General features: G+C 45.2%; 1 protein-coding gene across 3 annotated transcripts in view; it reads left to right on the top strand.

Moving 5' to 3' along the window:
• The window catches only part of POLN (DNA polymerase nu), a 141882-nt gene that overhangs the window by 8071 nt on the left and 111525 nt on the right, over positions 1–22286 (top strand). For 2 of the 3 annotated variants that reach the window (XM_070462432.1, XM_070462431.1), the window contains exons 2-4: positions 10297–10376; positions 11811–12314; positions 21428–21618. In XM_070462432.1, the coding sequence (XP_070318533.1) occupies positions 10297–10376; positions 11811–12314; positions 21428–21618 (775 nt within the window). Of the gene's footprint in view, positions 1–10296; positions 10377–11810; positions 12315–21427; positions 21619–22286 lie in introns of those variants that run through there. The other variant, XM_070462433.1, reaches the window with a different exon arrangement.

The raw sequence follows: 22286 nt of genomic DNA, 5'->3' as shown, positions 1-22286 counted from the left end.
TACTTTGCCAACAAAGGTCTGTCTAGTCAAAGCTATGGTTTTTCCAATAGTCATGTATGGATGTGAGAGTTGGACTATAAAGAAAGCTGAGTGCCGAAGAATTGATGCTTTTGAACTGTGGTGTTGGAGAAGACTCTTGAGAGTCCCTTGGACTACAAGGAGATCCAACCAGTCAATCCTAAAGGAAATCAGTCCTGAATATTCATTGGAAGGACTGATGCTGAAGCTGAAGCTCCAATACTTTGGCCACCTGATGCAAAGAACTGACTCATTGGAAAGACCCTGATGCTGGGAAAGATTGAAGGCAGGAGGAGAAGGGGATGACAGAGGATGAGATGGTTGGATGGCATCACCGACTCGATGGACATGAGTTTGAGTAAGCTCTGGGAGTTGGTGATGGACAGGGAAGCCTGGTGTGCTACAGTCCATGGGGTTGCAAAGAGTCAGACATGACTGAGCGACTGAACTGAACTGAACCGGGATTAGCTCCGATGTTGTCCTTGTTCTTTGCAGAATTTGTCTGTAGAAACATACCCCTGCAGAACAGCCTGGCCCTTGCCAGCCCTTTAAGTCTTAAGTCTCATCACTTTCCCTCTCTTTATGCCCCATTCAGATTTTTTAATTAATTTATTTTATAGTAGGTTCTGATTATCTGTTTTAAGTATAGCAGTATGTACATGTCATTCCCAAACTCCCAGTCTATCCCTCCACCCCCCACCCCACCTTTCCCCCACCCCTGTACCTAAGGCAGTCTACAGACTCAATACAATCCCTATCAATTACCATTTTTCACATAACTAGTTGAAAAAAATCTTAAAAGTTTATATGGTGACACAAAAGACCCTGAATAGCCAAAGCAATCTTGAGAAAGAAAAACAAGCTGGAGGAATCAGGCTCCCTGCCTTCAGACTATACTATAAAGCTACAGTCATCAAAACAGTATGGTCCTGGCTCAAGAACAGAAATACTGATCAAAGGAACATGATAGAAACTAGCCAAGAAATAAACCCATGCACCTGTGGTCTGTTAATCTGTGATAAAAGAGACAATGCTATGCAATAGAGGAAGGATAGTGTCTTCAATAAATGGGAAAACTGGACAACTACAAGTTAAAGAAACTAGAATATTTTTTAATATCATACACAAAAATAAACTCAAATGGAAGTAAAGACCTAAATGTAAGCCTGGATCCTATAAAACTTAGAGGAAAACAGGCAGGACACTGACATAAATTGCAGCAATATATTTATGAATCCATCTACTAAAGTTACGGAAGTAAAATCCAAAATAAACAAATGGGACCTAATTAAATGCAAAGGCTTTTGCACAGCAAAGGAACCATAAACAAAGACAGCTAGGACTTCCCTGTTGGTCCAGTGGTTAAGACACTGCACTGCCAATACAGGGGTGCAGTTTCAATCCCTGATTGGGTTGGGGAACTAAGAGCCCACAAGTTGTAAGGCGTGGCCAAAAGACAAAACACACATAAAAAGACATCCCACAAAATGGGAGAAAATAATTTGCAAGTGATGCGACTGACAAGGGATTAGTCTGCACTCAGATTTAACTCAAGTTTCCAAGAACAGTGTTTCCTGGCTTCATCCTCTCCTTAACCTTTTCTCTCACTCCTTCATATACATCTCTTGAGTAATGTGCTGATTGCATTTTACAAGGTTCTGCTCAAATGACATTTCATTACCAGGATGCCTTATTGGAAGTAAACTGCATTGATTCTTCTGCAACTCAGAGAATTTTCTGTGCTGTAGTTTTTGGTTATTTTCATAATGCTTTTAACTCGATATATTTTGCGCTCTTTCAGGTCAATTCAGTCACTCAGTCATGTCCGACTCTTTGCGACCCCATGAACCTCAGTATGCCAGGCCTCCCTGTCCATCACCAACTCCTGGAGTTTACCCAAACTCATATCCATTGAGTTGGTGATGCCATCCAACCATCTCATCCTCTGTCATCCCCTTCTCCTCCCTGACTCAATCTTTCCCAGCATCAGGGTCTTTTCAAATGAGTCAGCTCTTCGCATCAGGTGGCCAAAGTATTGGAGTTTCAGCTTCAACATCAGTCCTTCCAATGAATACTCAGGACTGATCTCCTTTAGGATGGACTGGTTGGATCTCCTTGCAGTCCAAGGGACTCTCAAGAGTCTTCTCCAACACCACAGTTCAAAAACATCAATTCTTCGGCACTCAGCTTTCTTTATAGTCCAACTCTCACATCCATACATGACTACTGGAAAATTGCGCTCTTTGGAGGCAGGCAAATGTAGTCTCATCTTTGAGGCTATGACAGGTGGTCTGATCTGTAAATTCAACTCTTACTGATTAATAAGAGCTTTCAAAAAACATAATACATGTTTGAAAGACTTAACTATTTTTCTATTTACGTTGTATTTTCCTCAGTGTTTTGGGGGGTCTTTTTTGTTGTTGTTTGTAATAGTTTAGAAAAATTTGTTTGTTTTTTTTAACAGAAAAACTGAAAACAAAGCCCATAATCCCACATTAAAAAATATTTCTTTTACATATTTACACACATTCATAGTGAAAGGGTTTATAGGTACATTGTTTTCTTAATTCAGGCTTTTTCTTTGTTTGATAAACCAATCTCCCCTTATTGCTACCCCATGTTAATAACTTAGCTTATGCCTTTTATGTTTTTGTTCATCTGTTTCTATGACTCTGAACTCCCAACGCAGGGGCCTGGCTTTGAGCCCTGGTCAGAGAAGTGTATCTCACATGACACAACCAAGAGTTCACTTGCTACAGCTAAAGATTCCGCAGGCTGCAGTGAAGATCAGAGACCCTGAGTGCTGCAACTAATGCCCGACGCAGCGAAATAAATGACCCACTGCGCACACACACAAGAAGCTGTAGGTGGAATACAGGTGGCAGCGATGCAGTGAAGCCTTTGCTCGGGTGGCTGGTTGGGTGTACCAGTGTAGGCAGCTGTCCAGGCTGCTGGGCAGTCTGTGCATTTGAGAAGCGTAGGGCAGTGGAGGAGAACGGCCCGTGGCCGTGGCTGTGTGCCTTGGGGAAAGTCAGAGGCTAGGGTGATGCCTCAGCAACCAAAGGCGAAACGTGATAGAGGGCTCACCTGCCAGCCTGCACAGAGGCTCCCTGCAGTCCGAGGCCCATGCCTAGTTATGCTGGTAGAGCTCCGGAGCAGGCTGGACTCGCAGCCCAGGCAGGTGTTCTGCCTCAAGGTCAGGGCCTTGATCAGGAAGAGGGACCTGACCCTAGGGGCAGGGTGGGGACGTCTGGATTCAAATCTTGAGTCCCAGGTGCTTCTGGGACCTGCTGAAGAAGCTACTCCTCTGTCAAAGGCCAGCCCCCCTCCTCTCTACCCCCGCAGGAAGATGCAAGAGGGTTCTGCTTTGAGAAGTAATACATTCCCCCTGAGCAACTGCCACCTCCTTGTCGTTTGGCCATCGAGTCATGACATAACCTGGCCAGAGAAATACCAGGGCCTGTCAAGGGAGTGGATGAGACTTGGGCTGGCCAGGGGACAGAAACCGTGTAACCATTGGAACAGGGAAAGTTTAAAGCATCACTGACTAGTAATGGGATTAGTTGCCGAGAAATAAAGAACTCTGAAGATTACAGTGACAGCAGACTGGGGAGCAGCCACCTTAGAGAGTGTCGAAGGAAGGAACATACCTGGAATGACTTGGCCAGGTGATGTCCACCATCTGGCTGTCTGCTGTCCCGGAGCAGGCCACCTGGACTTCTGATGGAGTGACCCTGGGGCTGGGGTGGAGGCTGCATGGGGCACAGCACTCACACGCACCAGGGCCAGCCTTGCTGTTGCCTCTGTCGAGCTTTCCAATCTCAGCCTGAACAGTGGGTCCCCAGTAGCACCAGGCTTTGAGAGCAGTCGCTTGGGGGCAGCTGGCAACACTGATCCCCTTGTGCCCCCAGAGGTCCTGAGCTTTGTTTGACTGGAATCCACACATGCTTCAGGCACGGGTTTGCCTTTCCCACACGCGGCGCCTCCGTGAGCGCCGTTCTCCAGGGCTCACAGAGCATGTGATCCGCTGACCCACAGTCCTGCATAGCACTGCCCTGGACATAAGGACCCGCTCTTCAGCAGAGGAGCTGCAGCTGGTGTGCGATCCGGGGGCCCACGGGCTCTGTCACAGCCATATGGGCAGTGCTGCAGTGCTGGGGAGCAGGTCAGCTCCGGTGACCTCCAGGCCGCAGTATTCCCTGGACATCAGTGACCACTGCAGGATGCAGTGTCCCCACTGGAGATAGTTAGGGACGTTGGGAACCAAAAGGTGGCAGTGGGAGCAACCCTGCCCACCATCACTCCCAGAACCCCCTCAATAAATGTGTTTTTCTCTCCCTATGTGTCTGGGTTCTGCAGGTTTAGTTTTCACTCCCCAGGAAATTGGTCAGGGGCACAGGAAGAATCCCTTTCTTCACGCTATAGTTGCTGCCCAGTCGTTTCGAGTTTCTTATACCAAGGGACTGGCAGGCCAAAGACATACTCTCCATCCTACTAGGGGTGACTTCCTGTTACCAGAAATCAGGGCTTCTGTCATGTAATGGGGGCAGGAAAGCATCTGCTTGACACCCAGGTGATGTGATTGGACACCCCTCAGTCCACTGTCCACATTTGACGGTAAATGCAGTGGTCAAGCCTGAGAAGGGCATTACAACCAGGGACTTCAACTCTCAGGGATGAGGGTTTGGGTCATGATCGGACAAGCTACCAAAACCAGCAGAGGTGCCCAGCCAGGGTGAGGGGCCCTCAGGATGGGTGGTAGAGGGGAGCAACGATCTTCTGCAGCCTTGAGACCAGCTTCAGGACAAGGACAGGCTAACCTTGCCCTGAAGTTCCCCCAGGAGGAGGCCCAGCAGAGTCCCGAAGGAGCTGCTCCCAAACACGTCTGAGTTGCATGTGTGGTGATCGTAGTGAGGACCGTAGTGAACAGGGGCACCCAGCGCCCCCTACTTGTCATCCCAGCTGCGATTGGCAGCACAGCCCCTCCTGATGGTTGCCTCAGCTGCAAAGAGCTTCTTTTCCCAGGGCACACCCCTTTCCCAGGACAACCGGGTAGTGACTGGTGGGTGCGGAGGTTGACCCCACCGGGGACAATTCTGTAGGACCATGCCAGGTCCAGAGCAGGCATTCATAGCAATTGCATCAGTCCTTTACTCCCCTACAGACGTTGGTCCTGAGAGTGCCCCCCAGTAACCTTTCTGAATGCAAGCCTTCATCTCAAGGTCAGGGAGCAGACCTCTGCCAGTGTATGGATACTCACGTACATAAAAGTCATTTTTTTAGAAAATGAGATCACACTTTCACAGATATCTGCATCTTCAGGTCGACTGACACAGCTTGTTATTTCTGCTGGCTCCATGCTTCATGGTGTGGATGCTGCACAATTTATCCCTCCACGGCCCTCTTAATTGACATTTGCTTTGTTTTCAGTCCTTTGCTATAATGCAGTACTGTCATAAATGTTTTGGCTTAAACCTATTTACTGTTGCATCTATTTCTATGAAAGAGCCAGCAGTGAGGTGGTTTCATTAAATGATTTATGTATTTTATGCCTTTTTGTTTTAATTGAGGTTACAACACACAAACACACAGTACATCTATCTTAAGATTATAGCTCAGAATTTCACAAACTGAACACCCCTATAACCTCCACCCAGGTCGGGAAACAAGACATTGGTGGCATCCCCCAGGCCCATCTTTGGTCCCTTTGGGTTTGTCCTTTTCTTTCCGACTCCCGAGACTTATGTGTGTGTTTTTAATGTGTTGACACTTTGCTTTCCAAAAAGATCCTAGGCCGCACTCGCCCTTTGCAGTGGCCCACACTCTGTGGAGTGCGCTTCTCTCTGAGTCTGAATAAATCCACTTCTTACCTATCACTTTGTCCCTCACTGAATTCTTTCTGTGATGAGACATCAAGAACCTGAGCTTCATTAGGTCCTGAAACCAGAAACCTGCTCTGCGAACTGTCAGAAGGTATCAGCTCAGAGCACTTAAAGAGCATGATCTTCCTTCTGAGGGAGCCGATTCCAGAAGTCCAGATGACCTCTAGAAGTTTCCTGGAATATAAGCTAAAATACATGAAGATAATGTGACTTTACTGGGGGATCTCTGCCAAAAAATTGTGCCAAACCTTGTGGAAGAGATAAATGTAAAAGAGAGAAATGGAATTTAAAAACAGATGCCTCAGGCTTCTTCTGCACTACATGAAAAAACAGTATTCCTTGTACCACAGGAAGAACTGTGACCTGTGGAAAAGAGTTTTGATCGGCTCTTAGGCTTGAAAGACCCTTTGGTCATTGCTTCCAGCCTCCCACCCACAATAGAAATCAGTGGCAGTTCATTCCAGTAATGAACCATTTTATGACACACACACATACACACACACACAAAGATCCTAACTATTTGCATTTTTACCAGCAATGAGTGAGACTACCTCTTCTCCATCTCCAGTTATATTTGGTTTGCATTTCCCTGACTACTACTGAGTTTGAGTATTATTTAATATTTGTTTGCTTATTGGATTTGCTATTTTGTGTTTTGCCTCTCTGTATCTAGGCTCATTTTCCACTGAATATTTCATTTTTGATCAGTGTAATTTGTTGTATAATATAAATACTAACTCTTTGTCTTTTTTGTCCCATTACTTTTTCCAAGTATTATTTTCTTTCAGAAGTGGTGCTAATTGTCCTTTCCCTATTTATTAATTTATCCTTCTCTACTGAACTGAAATACCATTTTCACTGTATATTAAATTCTCATTAAGTCTTGGGGTCAGCTTCTGGATCTTCTGCTTTGTTCTAGAGAGCTTTTTGTCTGCCCCTATTCAAATGCCTTGTATATTTGGTCACAGTGGCTTTATAGTATGTTCTGATAATCTGGCAAAGCAAGTCTTCTTTAATTTTTTTTTAAACTTACCTAATCAAACTGATCACACCAACCACAGCCTTGTCTAACTCAATAAAACTATGAGCCATGCCATGTAGGGTCACCCAAAACAGGCGAGTCATGGTGGAGAGGTCTGACAAAACGTGGTCCACTGGAGAAGGGAATGGCAAACCACTTCAGTACACTTGCCTTGAGAACCCAATAAACAGTATGAAAAAGCAAAAAGATAGGACACTGAAAGATGAACTCCCCAGGTTGGTAGGTGCCCAATATGCTACTGGAGAAGAGTGAAGAAATAACTCCAGAAAGAATGAAGAGATGGAGCCAAAGTGAAAACAGCACTCAGCTGTGGATGTGACTGGTGATGGAAGTAAAGTCCGATCCTATAAGGAACAATATTTCATAGGAACCTGGAAAGTTAGGTCCCTGAATCAGTAAACTGGAAGTGGTCAAACAGGAGATGGCAAGAGTGAACATCGACATTTTAGGAATCAGTGAACTAAAATGGACTGGAATGGGTGAATTTAACTCAGATAACCATTATATCTACTACTGTGGGCAAGAATCCCTTAGAAGAAATGGAGTAGCCATCATAGTCAACAAAAGAGTCCGAAATGCAGTACTTGGACGCAATCTCAAAAACGACAGAATGATCTCTGTTCATTTCCAAGGCAAACCATTCAATATCACAGTAATCCAAGTCTATGCCCCAACCACTAATGCCAAAGAAGCTGAAGTTGAACAGTTCTGTGAAGACCTACAAGACCTTCTAGAACTAACACCCAAAAAAGATGTCCTTTTCATCATAGGGGACTGGAATGCAAAAGTAGGAAGTCAAGAGATACCTGGAGTAACAGGCAAGTTTGGCCTTGGAGTACAAAATGAAGCAGGGCAAAGGCTAACAGTTTTGCCAAGAGAACACACTGGTCATAGCAAACACCCTCTTCCAACAACACAAGAGACAACTCTACACATGGACATCACCAGATGGTCAATACTGAAATCAGATTAATTATATTCTTTGCAGCCAAAGATGGAGAAGCTCTATACAGTCAGCAAAAACAAGACCTGCGAGCTGACTGTGGCTCAGACCATGAGCTCCTTATTGCCAAATTCAGACTTAAATTGAAGAAAGTAGGGAAAACCACTAGACCATTCAGGTATGACCTAAATCAAATCCTTATGATTATACAGTGGAAGTGACAAATAGATTCAAGGGATTAGATCTGATAGACAGAGTGCCTGAAGAACTATGGACAGAGGTTCATGACATTGTACAGGAGGCAGTGATCAAGACCATCCCCAAGAAAAAGAAATGCAAAAAGGCAAAATGGTTGTCTGAGGAGGCCTTACAAATAGCTGAGAAAAGAAGAGAAGCTAAAGGCAAAGGAGAAAAGAAAAGATATACCCATTTGAATGTGGAGTTCCAAAGAATAGCAAGGAGATATAAGAAAGTCTTCCTCTGTGATCAATGCAAAGAAATGGAGGAAAACAATAGAATGGGAAAGACTAGAGATCTCTTCAAGAACATTAGAGATACCAAGGGAATATTTCATGCAAAGATGGGCACAATTAAGGACAGAAATGGTGTAGATCTAACAGAAGCAGAAAATATTAAGAACAGGTGACAATACACAGAAGAATTATACAAAAAAGATCTTCATGACCCAGATAATCACGATGGTGTGATCACTCACCTAGAGCCAGACATCCTGGAATGAGAAGTCAAGTGGGCCTTAGGAAGCATCACTACAAACAAAGCTAGTGGAGGTGATGGAATTCCAGTTGAGCTATTTCAAACCCTAGAAGATGAGGCTGTTAGAGAGCTACACTCAATGTGCCACCAAATTAGAAACCTCAGCAGCGGCCACAGGACTGGGAAAGGTCAGTTTTCATTCCAATCCCAAAGAAAGGCTCAAACTAATGCACAATTGCACTCATTTCACACTCTAGCAAAATAATGCTCAAAATTCTCCAAGCAAGGCTTCAACAGTACATGAACTGAGAATTTCCAGATGTTCAAACTGGATTTAGAAAAGGCAGAGGAACCAGAGATCAAATTGCCAACATCTGTTGGATCATCGAAAAAGCAAGAGAGTTTATTTTGAACTCTGGTGTTGGAGAAGACTCTTGAGAGTCCCTTGGACTGCAAGAGATCCAACCTGTCAATCCTAAAGGAAATCAGTCCTGAATATTCATTGGAAGGACTGTTGCTGAAGCTCCAATACTTTGGCCACCTGATGGAAGAACTGACTCCTTAGAAAAGACCCTGATGCTGGAAAAGATTGAAGGCAGGAGGAGAAGGGGACCACAGAGGATGAGATGGTTGGATGGCATCACTGACTTGATGGACATGAGTTTGAGCAAGCTCCGGGAGTTGGTGATGGACAGGGAAGCCTGACATGGTGCAGCCATGGGGGTTGCAAAGAGTCAGACACGACTGAGCGACGCACCTGAACTTCTGGGACTTCCTTGATGGTCCAGTGATTAAGAATCTGCCTTCCAGTGCAGGGGGCACGGGTTCAATCCCTGGTCAGAGAAGGAAGATCTCACATGCTGCACGGCGTGGCCAACCCCGCCTCAAAAGCAAACAAGAAAAGCAACGTACCTTTCTTCTCTATTTTCAGACACTTAAATTTCCTATGTACTTTGAAGTTTTTCTTCAATTAAAAGAGTCCTGTAGGGCCTCTGATGGGAATTGCATTAAATTTATATTTGGGAGAATTAAATATTCTGTCCCTATCTCAATGCTCTGTTTTTCCATTTGTATAGAGCAGGCTTTATGTCATTTTATAAGATACTAAGTTTTCATCATTGAGTGCCTTGCGCCTTTCTTATTAAATTAATCCTAAGTAGAACTTTTCTCTTTTGTAAATGAAAGATTTCCCCCATTTTCATTTCTTGGTTATTATCATTGTTATAGATACTTGAGTTATGTTGTCTGGGATGGAACCCAGTTCCATCACTTCCTGTCCAGCCCAAGCGTGTTAAAATTAAAATCTAAATGAGAAGTTTGTATGTTTTACTGAATCTCTAATGTTCCATTACAAAATTATTCCATCTAAGAATTTCTTCAAACTTTTAATACTTGGAAGCTTTCTGTAAAATACTTAACTTGGATTTTCAAAATCAAGTATTCAAATGCTAATACCAAGTAATACTTTTTAGTAAACATTTCATGATTACATAGATCTGTCTCCAGTTAACTTGAAGATATTTTGCATAAATGTTTATTACAATGGTAGTATGCATTTTGGTTGTAAATTTTATTATGTTGTTTTAATTAACTAAATGAGTAAATGATTATAGAGGCTATTTTCAATGTTTAGTTAACTATATGACTTAGATTTTAATGTTTCCTTATTCCGTGTTTCCTTTCTGTGTCTTTTAAAGCTGCAGATGTGGTAGACAAATCCAATGTTAAATATTCAGTACTACTTGAAGATGGAAAGAATCAATCACTGGGAAAAAAGGTGAATCTTTACAAATACAAGTAATCTAAACAGATAGCTTTCACTTTTTCAACAAATACCTATCAAGTGTCAACCATATGCTGGGCACTGTGGATACAATGGTGAAAAAACAAAAGAAGTTCTTCTCCAGGAGCTTATAGTTTATTTGTATGAGGGGACGAGGAAGATAGAGAAGCATAGTATTTCTCTATGACTTGGTGAATTAGGGTCACAATAGGCGTCAGTGCTGAGTGCTCTGGGATCCATAGCGGAGACGGCTAACCCAGTTTTTGTACTGGCTCATCCTGCTTTTCTCTGGTGGTGGGAGAGGAATCCGGGACACCTTTCTGAAGTGTGAATACTCTTAAGTTGAGGTTTAGGAAATGGTCTGTCTCAATATCCTCACCTTTAGAGAGTAGGGAAGGACTCTGGGAAAAATTTTTAGGTTAAGGGAAGAAGAGGTGGAGCTTTAGGGTAGTAAAAATAAAGAGAAATTCAGAAAAGAAGGGTATAAAACTTACAGTGGGGCTTCTCAGGTGGTTCAGTGGTAAAGAATCCACCTGCCAAGCAGGAGACACAGGTTTGATCCTTGGGTTGGGAAGATCCCCTGAAGGAAGGAAATGGCAACCCACTGCGATATTCTTGCCCGGGAAAACCCACAGACTGGGGAGCCTGGCGGGCTACAGTCCATGGAGTCAAAAAGAGTTGGACACGACTTAGCAACTGAACAACAACGAAAATTTACAGTGGGTGAGGTATGTGGTTGAACTTGGAGGAGATATGAGAAGAGGTCGTGTTACCAAAGACCTTAACTGTGAATCAGTGGAGGAGGTGGCATAACAGTTAAGACTGTAGTGGTTGTTATTGTTCGGTCCCTAAGTTGAGTTCAACTCTTTGCCATCCCATGGACTGCAGCAAGCCAGACTTCCCGGCCCCTCACTGTCTCCTGGAGTTTGCTCACATTCATGTCCATTGAGTCTGTGAATCGACGAATGAGTATTCCATATCACTAGATTGAATCAGGAAGAAGATTGCTGCTGAACTGTACTTTTTTTTAAAAGTTGAGTGGTTGGAGCTGTGGTGATCTCATTTTCTCTGTAAACGGCCTTTGCTTGGGAACTGTGAGTGGCTCATCCTCAGTCTTGTACACGTGTGCGGCACAGCCCCTCCACAGCCTCTCCTGTCACACGCGGCCCCAGCGCAGGGTTGAGTTGGGAGGCTTTCTCAACTCACTCCTGTCTTTTCCAGCCCAGGGTGCAGCCAGGCACTCCTGCCTGGGTTGAGATAAACCACTGCTCAGAGAGACTCTCCACGGTTCATTAGGAAGTTGGGTCGCAGTTGATGTGAAACCATGTCCCTGCTTTACCTTAGATGGGTTTTATCAGGTTTTACTTTGGTTTATAGACCTGTCTTTACGAATCCATATTCTATGAAATATTTTCCATTTTTCTGTAGAATCTTAATTTTCTTACGAGCCAGCCGTCAGGAGTTTCCATCAAGTTCTGTCCTCAGTCCTCTAGTATCAGAGTCACAGATCAACTGTCTGCTGAGCAAAATCAGAAGGGTATCAGCTCATCGGCTCCTTCAAGGTGTTCAGTTCCACAGTGTGACCAACAGGCTTCAGTTCTGCAGCAAATGGAACTTAAAAGAAAACACCTACCAAAGGAACACATAACTAATGAAAGCAACAGAGAAAGCATGAATCTTACAGGAAAACACATCTCATGTAATCATTCATCTGCAAAAACAAGTAAACTGGTGATATTGGAAGAAGATGCTGGTGAGGTTGAAACCTACCTCAATTCCAGGAACTCACAGGCATTCAAAACTGGTTTTTGTGACATTAGACATTTGGATGCTTTGGAGAAAAGCCAGCTGATTGAAATGCTCAGACAGGCAGCCACCGTGATGGTGACTCTAATGTATAAGGATGGCTCCACCCAGCTGAGAGCTGACCAGGTTAGTACACGGTGTTGGTTCACGTTTGTTTCTCTTTTGTGGGTGCCATAAAAGAAACCTATTTTCTTAGTGTCTGATTTTGATGGGAGAGCTAGAAATAAGATTTTAAACCTTCCCCCTCCCCCAGTGGTGAGTGACAATGCATAGCTCTCATTAGGTTTTTAAGAGACTGCCCAATGTTTTCCAGATTTCTTATACCATTTTCATCCCACCAGCAGTGTGTGAGCGTTCCAGATTCTCCACCTCCTTGTCAGTACTTGTCTGTCTTTTCTCATTTTAGCCATTTTTCTGTGTGTGAAGCGGTGTTTCACTGTGTGTTTAAAATATTCATTTACTTATTTATTTACTCAGCCGCACCGAGTCTTAGCTGTGGCCTGTGGAATCTTTCTGTGCTGCATCATTCGGGATCTTTTGTTGCAATGCATGGGCTGGCGAGTTGTGGCGTGTGGGCTCGGTAGTTGTGGAGTGCAGGCTTCGTTGCTCTGTGGCGTGTGGGATCTTAGTTCCCAGACCAAGGACTGAACCCAAGTCTCCTGCATTGCAAGACAGATTCTTTTTTTTTATTAGTTGGAGGCTAATTACTTTACAATATTGTAGTGGTTTTTGTCATACATTGACATGACTCAGCCATGGATATACATGTATTCCCCATCCCGATCCTCCCTCCCACCTCCCTCTCCACCCGATCCCTCTGGGTCTTCCCAGTGCACCAGGTCCGAGCACTTGTCTCATGCATCCAACCTGGGCTGGTGATCTGTTTCACCCTAGATAATATACATGTTTCGATGCTGTTCTTTTGAAAAGAGACACAGATGTATAGAACAGACTTTTGGACTCTGTGCAAGACAGATTCTTAACCACTGGCCCACCAGAGAAGTCCCTCACTGTGGTTTTAAGTTGCATTTCCCTAATAACTGGTGACATTAAGCATCTTCTCATATGCTGATTGTTCATTTGCATATCTTCTTTGGTGAAATGTCAGTTCAGGTCTTTTGCTCATTTTTTAAATTGGGTTATTTGTGTTTTATTTTGGATCTGTAAGATTTCTTTATATATTCTGATACAAGTCTCTTGTCAGATATATGATTTGTAATTCTCCAAATCTGTGGCTTGTTTTTATCAATTTCTTGATGACTTTTTTGTGGGGTTTTTTTTTTTTAAACTTTATTTATTATTTTTGCTGTGTTGGCTCTTCATTGCTGCACTAGACTTTCCCTCGCTGCGGTGGTCAGGGGCTCCTCTCCTTTGAGGTGTGAGGGCTTCTCCTTGTGGTGGCTCCTCTTGTTGCGGAGCATAGGCTCTAGACTCACGGCTTCAGTCGCTGTGCCTCACAGACTTAGTTGCTCCTCGGAATGTGGCATCTTCCTAGACCAGGGATCAAACCTGTGTCCCCTGCATTGGCAACAGATTCTTAACCACTGGACCCCCAGGGAGGTCCCTTAATGGAGTTTTTAAAACACAAAAGGTTTTTTAATTTGATGAATTCCAGTTTATCAAGTACTTCTTATATTGCTTGTGCTTTTGTTAGTATATTTAAGAATGCTTTGCCTATCCCAGGTCATGAATGCTTTGCCCTATTTTCTTCTGAGAATTTAATTTGAGCTCTTATATTTAAACCTGTGATCCAGTTTGAGTTAATTTTTGTGTGTACTGTGAGATAAGGGCATAAATCCACCCTCTTGCATGTTGATGCCTAGTTTTCCCAGCACTATTTGCTGAAAAGACTGTTTTCCCACTGAATTTCTGGGGCACTTTAATAGAAACTCAATGGATTGTAAATGTTAGGTTTATTTTTGGACATTCAGTTCTTTAAAAGTTGATCTATATGTCTATTTGTATGCCAGTCCAACACTGTCTTTATAATTTTAGATTTATAATAAGTTTTGAAATTAGGAAGTGTGTCTTCCTACTTTATCTTTTTCAAGATTGTGTTGAGTATTCTGGGTCCTTTGCATTTCCATGTAAGTTTTAGAGTCAACTTGTTAATTTATTCAAACATCCAGCTGGGATTGTGATATACACTGTTTTGAATCTGTAGATTAATTCTGACAGTTTTGCTGCCAACCCAGGCCCCTAGACTCTTCAGTCAATGGATGTTGGTAAGAGGTCAGGCAAGAATTTCAGGAGGCTGTGCCGGGGCTTGCGCTGCAGCACACACAAGCAAGAAGCAGCAGCAGGTCCCCTCACTCACCCTCCGAGAGAAGCTGCCTGGCTCCTTAAATGGGGTGACAGTGGGGCAGATTCTATGGGTTGGGCAGGAGATGTTGCTTAGGGGGTCTGTCCACCCCCTTGCTGGGGCCATGTGCAGGGGTCACATGCAGTACCCTGCTTTTGCTCCCAGCACCTCAAAAATGGCAGTTTGTTTCTGGCCCGTTTGTATCCGATTGCTCACAATCTTCCCAACTTGACCACGTGTGCAGTTATTTTTAGTCGCTTATAGTTTCTTCATGTCCTGTTGCTTGAGGAGACTTTGTCCAGGTACAGCACTCTGTCTCGATCCCCTCTGCGGGATTCTGCACCCCTTCTTCTTAAGGGTTAAAGGGCAAAGGTCTCTTCTTCTGGAGGTACTTCCTGCTGAGCTGGGGCCGCGGAGCCTGCCCCTCTCCCGAGGTGTGCAAGTCTCTCGCTGGGTGTTCCAAGGACCAGTAGGGGCCTGGGTCACCCTCCGTGGGGATGCACTGAAGTCCTTGAGGCATCAGGAGCCTTACCTGAAGACGTAAGAGCCTGGAAGATGCGAACTGTCGGTGGTGCTTGTCTTTGAGAAAGCGTCTGAGGTCCTCCACTGGCTCACAGGTGTGTTCTTCCTCCCTTACGCCCTGCGGGGCTTGGGGAGGTAAGAGCTTCGGTCTGGACACATGCACCTGACTAGATACCCTTTGTGGTCTGACAGCAGTGGGGGCTAGCCTTACTCTGCTGGGGCCCGTCCGCTGCAGCAAGGGTTAGTTTTGGGGGGATGCCTCCTTCTAGGTTGGGGTATTTTTTTTTGGTCAGTATCTTTTAAAAAAATATTTATTAAAAAGTGATTTATTGTCTGTGCCGAGTCTTAGTTGCAGCCCACAGGACCTTTGATCTATGTTGCGGTGTGTGAAAGCTCCTGGCTGCAGCATGTGGGATCTAGTTCCCTGTCCAGGGATTGAACCTGGGCCCCCTGCACTGCGAGCGCAGAGCCTTGGTCACCAAGGTTAATTTGTAGAGGTGCCGCCCCTTCTGCTGTGTTTTCGTGGGAGCTTTCAGTGTCTTGTTGGCATAGTCCTGGAGTGCCTTCTGAACTTGGCCTAGACTGATAATGTATCACAGTCTGGCTCACTTTCTTATCTGGTAGAATGTCAGTAGTAAGAAAAGGCCTTCCCTGGGTCATTTCACATGGGCTAAGCCTCAGATTATTCCTGGGGGCTACATGGACCCTGAGGAGTGCAGTAGGAAGCAAACTGGGCCAGGGTTCCCCCTTCAGAGCTTCATATAGGGGGTTGCTACAAGGTCATAATTTGGAGTCCAGATGCAACAGAACCCAGCCATCCTGAGAAAGCCTTGGAGCTGGCTCTTCGTGGCTGGAGATGGTAATGCACCAATTGCTGTCTTTCAATCCACACCCCAGGCTCGCGTTCCTGCTGAACCCATTGTTGTGAAATCTGAGCCTTCATCGGGAAACTTTGTCTCCCCTTTCTGCCAGACGATTAGGACTTTAACAGTATTCTGATCTGAATCTTGCTTTATCTCACTGCTTACAGATTTATCTTCAATATATTGTGATGGAGTTCCATTTTTCAGACTTAGTTCCCTCAGTTCTTTTGCTAACTCATTTCTTAAAAAAATGGAGGCCATTCTGCAAACCCTGCGGGTATATTGAGTAGCCTCCAGGGGGTCAGGCCCCTCTGTTTAAAATCAAAAGGGTATTGAAAGCCTGGATGTAGCAGATACAGAAGAATGCTTGGAGTCCGGAACAGAGAAATCCTGAGCAGTCCCTGGCACTTGGGTGAGGAGGGTGTGTGGGTTTGGTACCACTGGATAAATAGGGATGACTGTCTTGTCCACTGCTGGTAAGTCTTTCACAACGCAATGCTCCCTGTTAGGCCTCTGAACGGTGAGTATCAGGGTACTGCAAGGAGATTGGCAGGGCCTAATGAATCCGTGTGTTAGGAATTTAGTGAGCAGCTGTTTTATCAACCCTGAGGGGCTTAGGCTTTAAAGGATATTGTCTCTTCTTGGTATCTCTCCCCAGCTTTAACTTTATTTCTATCAGGGCTTACCCTTCCTGGCACTGCAGTATCCCATACCACAGAGTTCTCCTGTTCCTTAATTTCCTGGGGAATATTTTGATGACCAGCAGGCAGGTCATCTGGGGCTACCAAGAGATGCATTCTGTTTGAATTCTCTATCTTCTTGGACTTCACTCTGTCCTAAGAATATACTAGTTCCTAGTTTATTTAGTGACTCTCTTCCAAGGAGGGGGACAGGACATTCCTGCCGCTACAAAAAGGAGTGAGTAATAATAGACCTGACTCTGACTCCAGCGGCAAGGGGAGACCTAAGCCACCTCACCTTTGGCCATCCGTCGGCTCCCGTCACAGTACAGTCACAGCTGGAGCTCGGCCAGCTGGCCGCGTCAGAGCAGAGCCACCAGCTCCTGTTGTCTGCCAGACATTTAGTTCTCCTACATGCCGCATCCCAGACGACCCGAGGCTCCACTGGAGTGATGAGGATGGATCGAATAGGATCCTGAGACAGGCCGGCACCCGGTCCCCACCAGTAGGTGTGTGTGAATCTCTCATCCAGGAGACCCCGATTCACCGGGAACTGGGGCCAGCAGGGGTTGTCCTCCCGGCTTTCCCAGGAGGGCGTCCAGGACAGTCCCTTCTCCAGTGCCCCATCCCGGGGCCGGGCAGGGGTGCACAGTGATTCCTGGGCTGCTGGTCTGGCCTTCACGGCTCTCTAGGGTCCTCTGAAGATGGTGGGTGGACCGAAGCAGCTGAGTGCTGTGTTATCTCTTTAATCTCCTATCTTTGTTGACCTCCTCTGCCGTGTCCCAGTTGTTATAGACCTTGAAGGCCTCCTCTGCCACGGTTGACGATGGGGTTTGGGGCCCAGCCTCAAGCTTTTGTAACTTCCTCCTGATATCGGGAGCATACTGAGTGATGGCCAATAGTGACCTCCCTTCTGCAGACTCGGGGTCTGAATTAGTGTACTTTCTGAATGCCTCTGTCACCTGACTCAGGAAGACTGCTGGGTTTTTATCTTCTTCCTGTGTAACCTCTCGGACCTTATCGTAATTTGCAGGCTTCACCATACACCTTTTCATTCCTTCTAATGAACAAGTAGTGTAATGTCTTATCCTGGCCTGGCCTGCATGGTCCTCACAGCCTCAGCGGGAGTCCTGTTCTGGGGCTGCAGCACTGGAGGCCACGAGGCTGTTGGTGTGCTCCCTGGCCTTGCTCAGTATGCAGTCCTTGTCTGGGGTGCAACAGTGGGCCAGAATGGCTATGAATTCTGCCAGGTCGTGGAGAATGTTAACCCCAACGTGGCAAATTCATCCCTAAACTCGTCAGGGTTCTCTGAGAACCTGCAAACCTCTCCTTACAGATTTCTACGTCTCCCATCAGTAGGAGACATGCACTCTAGTAATTGTCCCTTCCGTCAGCTACTTCCTGGAGGAGGTAGAAGCCTTATGATGTGAACGTGGGGGCAACTTTGAATCTGATCAGAGCCCCACTGGGGACAGTACTGGGCTCTGGTTTCAGGGTCCCTGGATCAAAGGAGTAAGGTGGAGGCCAGGGGCTGAAGGTGGTCTTGAAGGGGAAGAAGTGGGGACATGAGAGAAGACCCTTGTGCCAGTGACAAGTTGGCAGTTGAAAGGGGGGATCCGTGAGAAAGTCTGTCTCTCAATCTTTTGGGGGCAAAACAGAAATAGAGGCTGAGCACACGGCAGGGATCCCTCCAACCATAATCTCGATACAGTTTCACAAAGCCCTGCATGTAAGGGACTGCTCCCCTTTTTGGGCACTCCTTACAGTATTTTTTTCCAATTGTAAAATGGTGTTAAAGTTAAGGGGTCCACTCTGTGGCTTCTTCTTCTGATCAGCCAAGACATACTGCAACCAGCTATGTTGCAAAAGAAGATGGTTTTTAAACCATCTAATTTAAACTGTCCCCAGTCTTTAAGAAAGTAACCCAGAGAAGAATCTTTGGGGGGGCATTTCCCATGTTCACATATACATCTGGTGGTTAATGTCTAGAGATGCTGAGGCTGGATGAAGTCCTTGAGACCTGGCATAACAAAACCAAAGGTGAGATGACAGAGGAGATCTCAGAACTGTCTTCTCCACAGTTGGAAACACAGAACAGAGAAATACTGAGAGGTTGTGTAAAGTTCACCCCAACCGATGCCTTGGGGTTAGAGGTATGGATGAATGAAGTAAGGAAAACGAAATAGGAGAGCGAGCGAGCCTGCTGTTTCAGCCCACCCCTCTGTGGGCGTCTGTTCAGGCAGTTCCGTCAGCTGTGCTCTTCCCCAAAGGCCAGTGGAGGCAGGCACTCTGTCCACCACCCACCAGGGTGATCATGCCAGTGGGTCTCGATCCCGCAGCTGGGACTCTAACCCAGGATAAAGAAGCTGAGACGTTTGTGACAACTGTGCTTCCAGCCACTACGTGATATGAGGATTAACCCTCTATCACTCTCAGAACTCTCCTCTCAAGGAAACCCCACTGGACCAAGATCTTCATGGTAGGAGGCCAGCCTCTCCCACCCCTTGTCACCTGTCAGGGCAAACCAGGGCCAGCCTGAGGGAGCATGGTCTCATTGGCTGAGAAGAGTTAGGCTGTACTTGCCTGGTGTTCGTCTTCTCAGAAGGATGTGACAGAGCGTAGGAGAGGACAGAGACGGAAGACGTAGAGAGGGACAGATACCAGAAGAGGGAACGGGGAGGGGGAAAGCCATATGAGTGAGCACAGTGAGACCCTGGGGCAACGAAGGCAGACTTGCCAAGCACGGTGACACTGAAGCAGAGATTCAGGTGACTGCTTCTCAGCTGTGAGGAAGCTGCCTCCAGCTCTGCCAGATGGGCCAACATCCTCTCTCAGAGTGGCAGGGAAAGAAGGAAGACCCATGGGTCCCAGCAGAGTTGCCAAAATCATGTTCCCAACCCGGGCTTTGGGACTGTTAACCAATAGAAATGATAAGAGGCCAGATGGGACTTTCAGGCAAGGCTTTGCTGGGGCTTATGCTGCAGTACAAGAGAGCAGGAACAAGAAACATGTTTCCTTGCCTGCTGCCTAAGAGGACCTTCCTGGGCCCTTGCATGGAGCACAGTGGGAGGCGGGTTTGTGGGCTGGGCAGGAGGCATAGCTTCAGGGTCTGTCCACCCCCTCGGTGGTGCTGTGTACAGGGATCGTGCGCAGGGCCCTGATTTTGCTCCCAGAACATCAGAAATGGCAGGTTTTTTGTGGCATATTTGTATCCAATTGCTCATAATTGTCCCCACTTGCCCATGCAGGCAGTTATTTTAGCCACAGTCCCAACTTTTTGGCACCAGGGACTAGTTTCACAGAAGACAATTTTTCCATGGACTGGGACAGGGTTGCAGTTTCAGGATGATTCAAGTGCATTACATTTATTGTATGCTTTTATTTCTGTTATTATTACATTGTGATGTATAATGAAATAATTATACAACTCACCGTAGTGCAGAATCAGATCATCAGACATTACATTTTCTCAAGAGCACACAGCCTAGATCCCCCCACACTGTCCACAGTAGGCTTCATGCTCCTGTGAGAATCTGATGCCACCGCTCGTCTGACAGGAGGTGGAGCTCAGGTGATGTGAGCAGAGGGGAGCAGCTGTAAACACATAAGCAGCTCCGCTCGCCCGCCCGCTGCTCACCTGCCGTGCGGCCCCGTTCCTAACAGGCCGTGGACCGGTACTAGCGTGTGGCACGGGGACTGGGGGGCCCTGACTGATAGTTTCTTTATCTCCTGTTGCTTAAGGAGACATTTTTCCAGGGGCAGGTATGCTGGTAGAGGCGCCCAAGTCCCAGCCTAGCTCAGTTTTGCCATCTTGAAAGCAGCAGTGAATTTTCTCATTCATGAACAGGGGATGTCTTTTCATTTCTTTAAAAGTTCAATTTCTTTTAGCAGTGTTTTGTAATTTTCAGTGTGGTAGACAGATCTTGATTTACTTTTCATTTTTGAAAAGCATTTTTATGGGATAAAGAATTATAAGTTGATAGATTTTTTTTTTTTCTTTCAATAGTTTAAAAATGTTATGCCATTGTCTTCTAACTTGCTTTGTTTCTCATAAGAAATCTGCTGTCACCCTTATCTTTGTTTCTGTCTAGGCAATGTGTCCCACCCCTCTCCCTAGCTTCTTTCAAGGTTTTCTCTATATCACTGGTTTTAAACAATTTGATTATGGTATGACTTGCTGTAGTTTTCTTGTATTTGGGGTTTATTGATCTTTTTGATTCTACAGCTTAGCTTGAGAGAATTGACATTGAGTTTATTGTCATCAAGCATGGTATGTGTCTCTTTCATGTAGGTCTTCTCTGATTTCTTTCATCAGTATTTTACAGTTTTTAGTACACAGATCCTATACATGTTATATTGATTTCTAAGTATTTAATTTGGGGGAATAGTTACTATAAATGATAATTTCTTTTTTAAAATATTTACTTTTACATGTTCATTGTTAGTGTATGGAAATATAACTGATTTTTATGTTATGATCTTGTATCCTGCAACCTTGCTTAGCTCACATATTCCTTCCAGGAGGTGTTTTGTTTTGTAGATTCCTTTGGGTTTTCTACACAGATATTTATGTTATCTGCAAATAGGGATGGTACAGTTTTTCTTTTCTAATTTTTATGTCTTTTATTTCTTTTTCCTGCTATATTGCATTAGCTAAGACTTCCATTATCATGTTGAATAGGGAGGAGACCAGATTTGGAGAGTGAGATGCTTTGGGTTTTGGCCTTAATTGTCATTAAAGGAGGTGTTCATTTACTAATTTTAATTTTAGGCCTTTTCTTTCTGCTTAATTATAAAACAGGACCTATCTTTCTTGAATAAATGTATCATTGATGCTTGATCTTGTAACTTTATTTTATTGTGTATTCACAGGCTCTGGTTTCCTCTGTTAAAGGTATTGTGATGTTACTGAGGAGCCATCCAGAGGAAGACAGCGGTCCTCTGGCTGCCCCAGCTTCTGACAGTGTTCTGGACGACATGCCCAGTGATCAGTGTATCTACATAAAAACTGAGCGCTCCTCTATCTGGGGCCAAGAGCAAGAGGCACATCATCAATTTGCCAAGTAAGAAATCTTCACTAATTACCTTAAATCTGATTCACCTGCTTTATCCTAATTTAGAGTTTCCCGACCTCCAATTTCAGTTATTTAAAGTTTCAGAATTTTTGTAGAGCACGTGAAAGTGAAATGGATCTAAATGACAGAAACCTCTACAAACCCTGGCCCTCTCTCCCACAAAGAGCTCTGAAATGGAGGGACCATCCACAGGACCTGCTCCAGGATTCGAGTCAACCTTGCAATGACAAGTTGGCAAGAAGAGCATCATGTTAAGGAGCAAAAACCCTGGCTGACCTTCTCAACATACTTGCTCACTCACTCACGGCACTGGAAAGTGATCTCTGCCTTCATGCAGTAGATAGTCCTCAATGCTACCAACCTATTACTAATTTTAAAGCTTCACTTTGTGAAGATAGAAAAGACACGTCTCACTTGTATCTGCCTTCTTGGAGTCTTAGAATCTCAGAATCAGCAGGGATGCCCTTCTCAGTCCGGAAAAGTCTCCTTGTGGGCTGGAGTCTGTGTCCCTCATCCCTGTTCCTTTGCTCATATTGTCAGCCTGACTCACTTCTGGTTTCGGTGGGGGCATCCGCTGCTTGTGCACCTAGCTCTCTGAGTCCGAGTCAGCTAGGTGCCCCGAGGGAGCTCCTTGAAGCCACTGCCCTGAAGAGGCA

Source organism: Odocoileus virginianus, unplaced genomic scaffold (assembly GCF_023699985.2).
Source record: "Odocoileus virginianus isolate 20LAN1187 ecotype Illinois unplaced genomic scaffold, Ovbor_1.2 Unplaced_Scaffold_5, whole genome shotgun sequence".
NCBI classification, from domain to species: domain Eukaryota; kingdom Metazoa; phylum Chordata; class Mammalia; order Artiodactyla; family Cervidae; genus Odocoileus; species Odocoileus virginianus.
Note: the sequence above shows the minus strand (reverse complement) of the source record. Positions and strands in the feature narration are given on the sequence as shown.